General features: G+C 37.0%; 2 protein-coding genes across 3 annotated transcripts; one reads left to right on the top strand and one right to left on the bottom strand.

Annotated features, from left to right (window-relative positions):
• Positions 1-492: 492 nt before the first annotated feature.
• On the bottom strand, positions 493-5,738 carry LOC140010731 (probable ATP synthase 24 kDa subunit, mitochondrial). Of its 2 annotated transcripts, XM_072058090.1 has the most exons (7): positions 5,554-5,738; positions 5,283-5,385; positions 4,649-4,793; positions 4,091-4,201; positions 2,254-2,400; positions 1,691-1,813; positions 493-771 (listed from the first exon to the last, which is right to left on the bottom strand). In XM_072058090.1, the coding sequence occupies exons 1-7, from the start codon at positions 5,584-5,586 to the stop codon at positions 708-710; spliced, it is 726 nt and encodes a 241-aa protein (XP_071914191.1). In that variant the 5' UTR covers positions 5,587-5,738; the 3' UTR covers positions 493-707. The 2 variants fall into 2 exon arrangements, with proteins under 2 accessions (XP_071914191.1, XP_071914192.1); XM_072058091.1 differs by lacking the exon at positions 4,091-4,201 and having other exon boundaries at positions 5,554-5,736.
• Positions 5,739-7,121: 1,383 nt separating this feature from the next.
• LOC140010543 (receptor-like protein EIX2) lies at positions 7,122-9,983 on the top strand. The gene has a single exon (XM_072057832.1). It carries the CDS (start codon positions 7,122-7,124, stop codon positions 9,981-9,983), a length of 2,862 nt encoding a protein of 953 aa, XP_071913933.1.
• The last annotated feature ends 269 nt before the right edge of the window (positions 9,984-10,252 follow it).

Raw genomic sequence — 10,252 nt, 5'->3', positions numbered from 1 at the left:
TGGACACATGTATACCGTGTTATGCTGGCAACAACCCTCCTGACAACGCATCAAGACACCAACACACCACGAGCTTGAGTAAGGATTTAGCACCAATAGCCAAAGATACCAAGTAAACATATCAATAATGTAGTGCAGAACCCCCACGCCCACAAGCGTCCAAGACTAGCACTTGCAACCACGGTACTGATATGCCCTCAAACAGTTGAATAGATGTTTAAAATTTTTACCAGTTTTTGCTCGCTTTCTTGTTTACTCCAGTGCAGCAACCATATCAGGTATGCACTTGTCTGCATCAACATGCATATACACACCCTTCAATTTTTATTTTTTTTTTGGAACAGACAAAACAAACTCAACAAGATAAGCAGCTTTATGAAGCAAAAATAAGGATTGTCTATGTAATTATCATGCCAACAGATACTTCTTTCAATTTTGGGCAACAAAAGGACCATGAATATAACGTAGTGTAGAGAGAGAGAGAAAGAGAGAGGGGGGAAAAAACAACTTTAACAATTGAATTTTCAGATCTCAGTACAGAGCATATCAGATAAAAGAAGGCAAGAATTTAAACACCAAGTAGAAACCTTTATCTAGCTCTTAAATCCCCTTATTTTGAAATCTCAATTGGACTTTTTACGGGGACAAGATGGTCCAATCCAATCATCATCAGCTCCAAAAACAGACTGATTTTAAGAAAAATAATCTCAAATGAAATTTCTGACGTCGAGAGACTTCACATGAGGCATCTCTTCATCCTTGAATTCTTCCCTGAAAAATAGAACAAGCAAGATTAAATATCAGAATTGTAATTGACGCAGTAGAAATCTAGTTCATTGAATCTTCTTCTTTCCTTTTCCAGTCACAACACAGCATCATATGGTTCAACATTTTGCTGCACTATTAGATCAGCCAAGAGAAGCAAGCAACATTACACACCTCCAGAAGTTATTTCCATTTGGCCCATGCTAAGATATGCCTATATCAACTTCAATCTAAGCAATGTGAACAAATTCAACTTTCTAAATAAACTAATAATCTACTTCAAGCTACATCTCACCCATTACATTGGTGTGAATTTTGGCATAGTTTAGATCCATAACTTCAAGCCTCAAGATAAAACAGATACTTGTTTGAAAAAATTTATATTGTCCATGTTATATTATTGTTGGCAAGTTGTTTATTGATGACCTTTGCATGCATATTTAATTTCCTTCATTCTTTCTAATGTTTTCAACCAACAATTGTAGGCCAAGTTACATGCATAATTTTAAAAAAACATTCATAATTAAAAAAAGCTCGTATCATTATTTGAATAAAATTGACAATAAGGACCACATTTGATCATCATAGAAAAGATAAGTCCTTCTTAATTGAATTAAATTAATAAACTAGAGGAAACAAAAAAAATAAATAGGTAAGGGAGGGGTTTTCGTATCTATCAAATCAACTGAACAACTGCCCTGTCACCATTCTAATCTAAATAGTCTATATTACAAATTTCAATTTGTAATTTTCGTATCACAAACCTTTTTCACACAAAAATCGAAAGACTTTTATAATCATCCAAGATTTAGATGAAGCAATGGATGGCTTCCAAACTTTTCTAAATTCATGAAATTCCCATGACAGCAGGACAAAATATAAGCCAAGGCAAAACGTCCACATTGAAATGGTCAAATTGATGTACCTTTTCTTCTGAGTATCCATCGCCTCGACTGCATCCTTTTTTAGTTCCTCTAACTGTGCTTTTGCAATTTTAAGCTCTAACTGCTCTTCATACTTGGGCAGATCATCCCTCCGAATTCCAAGCCTGAACAAATAAGCACGTATGCAACTTAACTAACTGAAAACCAGTATGCTCTCTTATCTATATCCATTTCAAACAAAATTCTCAAAAAACTAGACTTTTTCTAGGCATTAAATACAACAATCATGCCAACAGCCAACCCAAGATAAGCTTGCAATCAGGTCTATAATTCCTTGAGAACATAAACTATTCATGTCATTAGCGAGAAAGATAGGTCAAAAAATACAGGGACTCTATCCTCCGAGTGCGGCTTTCCATAAAGGTGAACAGTGTGCTTTACTGCAGTATCAACAAGGAAATTCATTTTCATTTATATAACTTTAAGCTTCAACAAATAAATCATTTATGAGAGTTAGTGGTTGCAGATGAGTTGAAAACTATTGAATGGTTATGGTTGCACTGAGTCGTGTGAATGCTCAGTTGTTTGTTTAGAAAGTGCATACTTCTGATTAATCTTGTCAAACTCAGCCATGAGGAGAACCATCCCTTTCTTGTCGTTTCGCATCAGAGGCCTCTTGATTTCCTTTTCCACTTTTTCCAATGCATCTAACATCATTGCTTCAGCACCACGTTCATCAGGTAGTCCTCTCCTGCCAAAAACGAATCATAGAACAACAAATTATTCAGGCATTTACCATTACAGGATTCTGTTAGAATAAACTAAGGACGAGTGTTCTAGAATATTGCATTGTGGTCTAAAGGGTGCCCTTACTCATAAAGCAGTCGCTGCAGTGCAGGAAAGTAATTGGAATCTAAACATACCAAGTTTCTGCTCTGAAGCATATCATGAAACCAGTCATTTTGGATTGTAAAAGTTCCATTTGAAGCTTGTATTCTGTCTAATAGAAAGCAACATTTGACCTTACTATCTGTTTCTTCTAACAAAACTAGCAAGCAAGTTCGTTGAGCTATGAAGTAGGAAGACTAATTTGGGGACTATATTTGACCACAATAAGATCTGTCAAAGTGGAAAGTAACAGATCTTTTTGCCAAAGGGAAAGGCACAAGGATTTTGTTACTTAACAACAACTAACTGCATTATTTTTCCTTAAAGAATTGATAGCCTGATATGAAATCCTGCAAATATTGTGCAGCAGCTTTATTTTGTTTTCTGAAGAAATTACAACACCAGGTTTCAGGAATTCAAGTATGGATTAAAAGACCTATTAAATGAAAAAAAAAAAAAAAAGAAATCTTGTGCCCTCCAAACTCCTCCCTCCCACCCCCAACAAGAGAGAGAGAGAGAGACTCGCCGAGGAGGCCTTGGTCTAGTGGCTAAAGTTGAAGTCTCAGGACTTAGAGGTGCTGGGTTCAAATCCCACCTACCCTCTCCCTGCTTCTTAAATCCCACCCCTCCCCCTGCTCTTTTTTTTTTTTGGGGGGGGCAGGGGGGAGGGGGGGGGGACCACACTCCCACACAAGAAAAAACAGATACACTGCAGCTACCATAAAAAGTGGTGGTGAGTACTACTTAAACCTTCAAACAGCTCAGCATTGATTAATAGAATGCAGTAGCAACTTCTAGCAATCATGATTGATAGTGTCAGAGTTGCAATAGAAACTGCAGCATTTGTCATACACAACAGGATGTGAAAGTAAAAAACAACAGAACTCAAACAGGAAGTTGACGTAAAAAGAATATAGGGCATCAGGACAGGCCTTACAGATAACTCAAAAATATGCTCCTTGAACTACTGATCAGCAGGCATCTTTTCAATTGGTTATAAAGTTACATAGCAGATTAGAAAGCTTTTCATCATTCTCAGGCAGATAGCAGATTCTCACAACATGTGAGAACAGAGGTTAAACTTAGAATCACAAAACACTAAAAGTATCAAATATTTGGTTTGTGCAAGAAACAGGACTGAAGATCCTCCTAAACTGAGCCTATAAAAATAACTCGCAAGCCGCTCGAGACAATTTTAACAACTGAAAAAGAGAACCAATGAATTTGAGAAACTTGCAAGGTAAAATGACATATTCTAAGTTCAGAGTAACTTATATCATTGTATAACAAAAAGATACAGCTTTTGTCGCATATTTAGCATGCAAATATTAGTGCCTTTTAACTCATGCAGTGCAAAATAGTCCATAGACAAGCCTATGTTGAGTTGGTAGCATATCAGAGACACTCCATGATTCATTATCAGAGCATTAAAATGCCATAAGTAGTTTCAAAGCAGCAGATTGAGGAAAGGAAGGCCGTTAAATGTCTTTTTTAGGGAAAATGCATATGTAGAGAAGGAAGTTTAGCCAGAGGTACATAGATGCAGCACATACTTTAGTCTTATCTCCTTCAGTGTCAGCAGATATGTACGAGCATCAGGAATATCTCGTGTTTTTGTCTCAATGGTGTACTTAATTCTCTGTGATTCAGAGAAGAGATTTGCCCTGAAAAGTACAGAACAACACCACAGAGGATGAATTGGATCAATCTACGTGATAAACAACTTTAATGTACACAAACGACGGACAAGTGTCACAAAGAGCCATTGACAATTAGCAAGTGAAAGATGATAAACAGAAGGAATGAAGCTAGCTCATTTAGTAATAAATCAAATACAGATTATACTAGATACAAATTCACCTGGAGTTATCAAAAACATCTATTAAAGGGCAAGGTTCACTATGGAGCACTTTCAGTTTTATTTTTAGTATTGGGGAGTTTAGGCACAGGTTAACCCCCAGGAACTTAATAATATTGGGGAACTACATCGCAGAATGAAACATAAAAACCCCCTAATGGAAAAAAATGTTCAGATTATGGTAACCCCAACTGTTACTAAATCTAATCAAAGAAAAAATCATGAGATATATGTAGGAAAAAAAATTACTTACTTGTCTCTAACAGTCTTCACAACCTTGGCATACTGTGAAACTGCAGCAGGATCATCAGGGTCAATGGTGATCTTTTCCTTCCTAAAAATCCCAATCGCGGTCTCAAACTTGTTTTTAACCTCCAAAAAGATGCTCTTCAACATCTCTTTCACGTCAAATACAAACCACAAGTAAGAATTTAAAAGGCCTACAAATATGGACAATTACTCTTATGCTAATTACTAGTTAACATCCAAAACAGCGAACATAGCAGATCGAATAAGCATTAAACCTGAATTTTTCTTAAGCAGTGGGGAATAATTATTCCTATCCCACCATGAGAAAAGGCTCTTGTTTTGTTCTTTCACAAGTAGAATCAGATATTAATTATCATTCCAGCAAAACACAGGATGTAGAACAAAAACCAGCAGTCTGATTTAAATTCCCAAAATATCAACTTTTCACACAATGCCCAAATCTGCCACCAAGTAATGCTTAATTACAAGTATATTCAAGACCAGCACTTTTCCTTTTATCCCTAACGTGATGAATTACATCAGTATGTATCCAATTCTGGTCTCATTTGCAGCCCATAATCCAAAGAAAAAAAAAGTCAGAATAAAAAGAAAAATAAATCAGTAAAAATATCACTAACCATCTCCCTTCAGAGCCGGGGGAGCAGGGGAAGCAGGTTCTTTGGCATAAGAACGAACCGGGACAGTTAGCTCCGGCCTCAAAAGGATCTGAGCAGCAGGGAGCTGGGAAAAACAAGAAAAAATACAAGCATTCAGAAACCATATAAGTGCCGATCGAGAAATGAGGATTATAACCGGATGGATCCTAGAGCTATATTAAAGATCAAAAGGAAAAAAAAAAAACAGAAAGCCCGTCAAAATTCTAGGAAGCTGAGCTCCCTAAATCAGTACCTGCTTGGATTTTGCCAACAAGCGAGAAGCCATCGCTCAGGGTTTCGCTTTCGTCGTCGTCTTCGTCGAGTCAGAAATGTTAGATTAGGGTTTTTGATTTGAGAGTCAGTACTGAGCAGAAATGGAGGAACCTAAGCTGCTGAGATGTTAGGGACGGGGAATTTTCTTTTTACCCTTTCTTTTTCGTTTTTCTTTTCCAGTGCATGTTTTAATATACGCCGCTGGGCAGTAAAAACTCGCAGTGAAAATTTCGGAAGTGGTAAATTTGCACTCCCCGTTCGGTGACAAAATATGTTTGGATAAGAAATTATTTGGAATATTATTTAAAATAATTACTTTAACATTTTTTTAAATTTTAATATATGTGAGATAAAAAAGATATTATAATATAAATAAATATAATATTTGTTAGGTAAGTTTTAATAGTTAATCCAAACAAACTTAAATGTTAACATTTCTCTCGATTCTTGTACTCGTGTGAAATGATAAAAATATTTCACATTTTATTTTAATTAGAATTTATATGAGGAGGTAGGTAGCTAATTTCATGGTGGATAGAAGTATTTTTTTTTTTTAAGGAGTTTAAAAATGGTGAAATGGTCAAACATGGTGCCATCAACAAATAAGGAGGAGTTTAAAAATATTCATTAGTGGGTGAATAAATTACCATCATAAAATGAGTGCTTATACTTGCATATAGGTGTAATTTTGTGATTTTGATTACAATATTAAGTTATTTAAAATTTATAAATAATAACATACCTTTTCACAAATTCTTCAAAGCACACGCCCTTTTTTTATTTTGAAATTTCCTACTCCTTTTCTTCAAAAATTTTCAAAACTATACTTGCCTATACAAAGATTAAAAAAAATGTGTAAATGAATAGATTTATTATTTATGGATAGATGCTTACACACATATTGAAGAATTTGTCATTAACCACTATCATGATTAAAGTCCTCAGCAGTTATATAACTTTTTATTTTGTAACTCCAATGAAAGAATGTAAATGGAATTCACATATGGAAGGCATTGTTCTCATCTCATAATTGTTCAAATTCTGCATAATGACTTGTGTTAATAGATAGTTTATTCTAATCTTCACTGCACTATTTTAATTGGTTAATAGCTTCATTCATTTTGAGACTATATTGATATGCATTATAGGACACTTCTAGACTCAGTGCAAATTAGATAATTGGATGAAGTAAGTGTATTGAAGATTTTGACAACAAAAAAAATTAATATATGACATGAAATGTCACTCTAGATTTTCTATTACGTACACCTTGTGAGGCTCAAAAGCCAACAAAATTAGAGCCAACTCTGGATTGCTTGCCAGAAATTTCCCTTGTGGTCTTGACTGACTTTTCTTGAATAAATTATGCCACTCTCTGCTGGGAAAAGCCAGTTGGTGCTGATATTTTTCCACAACGTGTTAGTATGCTTGACCTGGAAAATATGAGTTGAACAAGACTCCTATTCAATTGTCATCTTTGTCTTTGAACTATATAGCTTGAATCCCACCAGCCAGAATTGCCAAATTTGGTGCAAAGACATGCAAAAAATGGAAGGAATTTCAATATCTATTCGACTTCTCTCCCTTCTCCTTCTCTCTTTGTTTTGTTTGTTTCCTGTCCTTGAAGCCAATGGAACTAATGTGACAGCAGGATGCATCAAGGAAGAAAGGGAAGCACTTGTTAGAGTTAAGCAGGGCCTTGAAGATCCTTCCGGTCGACTCTCGTCCTGGATTGGTGAGGACTGCTGCAGATGGAAAGGTGTAAGTTGCAACAACCAAACGGGAAATGTTGTCAAGCTGGATCTTAGAAGCTATGGTTGTTACCTGAATGGTGGTCAAGATGATCCTAGCAACCTGAATCCGTCATGTATGAGTGGCAAGATAAGTTCTTCGTTGCTCGACTTGAAGCATTTGAATTACTTAGACTTGAGCATGAATAACTTTCAAAATATTCCAGTTCCTGAGTTCTTAGGTTCACTAGACGAGCTGAGTTACCTTGATCTCTCCTATTCAAATTTTGCAGGATTAGTTCCTCCTCATCTTGGAAATCTGTCAAATTTGCGATACCTTGACCTTAGTTCAAATTCTCTAAATTCATCTCAACCAGGCATTTGGATTGCAGATTTAAGTTGGATAACTCATCTTACATCTTTAGAGTACCTTAATCTGGGGTTTGTAAACCTTAGTATGGTCTCAGACCATTGGCTGAAAGCTTTTAATAAGCTTCCTTCCCTCACAAAACTGTACCTCCCATTCTGTGAACTTCAAAACCTTCCTCATTCATTGCCGCATATGAACTTCACTGCCCTCACAGTCATTGATATAAGCAGTAACAGTTTCCAGCCCTCAATACCTGAATGGTTGTTCAACCTTACTTCCCTTTCCTTCCTTGATCTTTCATACAATGACATCAGAGGAGACATTAGTGTACTACTAGGAGGTTTAGGGAAATGCTGGAATTGTAGCTTAGAGGAGTTGTATTTAGTTAGTAATCAACTCAGTGGGCAACTTCCAAGTTCCTTGGGATTCTTTAAGAAGCTAAGGTACCTTTATCTTTTCGATAACCTCATTTCAGGGCCAATTCCAGCATCCGTGGGAAGCTTGTTGAATTTAGAGGGTTTGGACCTCTCATATAACAGATTGAATGGATCAATTCCCCAAAGCATGGGAAAACTAACAAAGTTAAATGCATTGTATCTGCTCCAGAATTTCTTGGAAGGAGTTCTGTCCCAAAACCATTTCCAAGGCCTTAGGAATCTAGAATATTTGCAAGTCTCATCTTCAAACAAGAGTATTGTCTTCAACATGAGCTCAGATTGGGTTCCACCTTTTAGTCTGAAATTCATCAAAATCGAAAGCTGTAATGTAGGTCCGACCTTTCCAGCCTGGCTTAGGACTCAGAAAAATCTTTCAAGAATGCACATCAATAATGCAGGCATTTCAGATACAATACCTGATTGGTTTTGGGAGTTGTCTCCCCAGATCAGCTGGCTGGATTTTTCCAATAATCAACTAAAAGGCGTGCTTCCCAACTCACTAGAATTTGCCTTGAATGGGAATGATGCACTAGTTGATTTGAGTTTCAATCGCTTGGAGGGCACCGTCCCCTTCTGGCATAAAGTGACCTACCTTAATCTAGCACACAACTTACTTTCTGGGTCGATTCCTACTAGCATAGGTCGAGGAATCCCATCACTGATATATCTGAATTTTTCTGGAAATTTTCTCAATGGTGGCATTCCAGATTCCATATCTGAGATGAAGACATTACAGAGACTGGATTTGTCAAACAATAATCTAACTGGAGAGATCCCTGAGCAGTGGAACCATTGTCAAGAACTTCTGGTCCTGGACTTGTCCATCAACAGTCTCTCTGGCAATATTCCCAGTTCAATATTTTCTATACCGAAGCTTCAATGGTTGAAGCTAAATGGCAACACGTTTTCCGGGGAACTCTCTTTTCCATCAGTAAACTGCAAAGATCTGATTTTTCTCGATATTGGAGAGAATGAATTGACAGGGAAGATACCGACATGGATTGGAGAAAGCCTTGCATCACTATCAGAACTAAAACTAAGGTCCAACATGTTCAGCAACAACATCCCTGAACAATTATGCCATCTTTCACATCTACACGTCTTAGACCTTGCTGATAACATTCTCTCAGGACCTATCCCTTCATGCCTTGGCAATTTGACTAGTTTCCGTGTTAAATCCAGCATTGAACCGGTTTCAACTTATCAACTCTACCCATTCATACCACAGATGGAGTTAGTTGTGAAGGGAAGAGAATTCAACTTCTCAAACATACTTGGCCTGTTAAACAGCATTGACCTATCAAGCAATAATCTGGTTGGAACTATTCCAGAAGAAATAACAGATCTCTTGATCCTGGGTACCTTGAATTTGTCCAACAACCACTTCACAGGAAAGATACCAGAAAAGATGGGAAGCTTACGCCAGTTAGAGACACTTGACCTTTCATACAACCAGCTTTCTGGACAAATTCCTCCCAGCATGTCTTCCATGACACTGCTAAATCATCTTAACCTATCCCATAACAACTTGTCTGGACCCATCCCATCAACTAACCAGTTCCTAACCTTCAATGATCCATCTATTTATCAGGGTAATGCAGGGCTTTGTGGGAATCCATTGCCAACGAGGTGTAACGCGTCAAACAGTGCAGACACTGAAAACCAAGATTCTACCGGAAATGGAGACAGTGAAGATGAAAATGAAAAGCATGATGAAGTAATATCATTTTCTATTGGCGTGGGACTGGGATTTGTGTTCGGACTTTTGGGCATTATTGGCAGCTTACTGCTGAACAAGTCGTGGAGAAATACCTACTTCCACTACATAGATGGTTTTCTAAAAAGAGCCTTGGCTGGTGTTGCTAAGAAATGAGACTCACAGGCCGCAGACGATGGGGAGGGATCTAGAAGGCTGCTGGAAGCCTCAGGTGAATAGAAATGTAAATGGCATATTCCATTTATCCTTTTTGCATAAAGTTCTTAATGTATCGTGAGTAATCCATATTCAAAGATGATATGACTTTTATTCCGAGCCATGAGATCACTGAGAATGCAGTTCATAATGTTCACTTTCTTTCCAGACAGACAGGTTAAGAACCTGTAAAATTGAGGTGATTGTATTTCTGATGGTGAAGTTTTTAA

This window comes from Coffea arabica, chromosome 7c, assembly GCF_036785885.1.
Source record: "Coffea arabica cultivar ET-39 chromosome 7c, Coffea Arabica ET-39 HiFi, whole genome shotgun sequence".
NCBI classification, from domain to species: Eukaryota; Viridiplantae; Streptophyta; class Magnoliopsida; order Gentianales; family Rubiaceae; genus Coffea; species Coffea arabica.
This window is presented reverse-complemented; position numbering and strand designations above follow the sequence as displayed.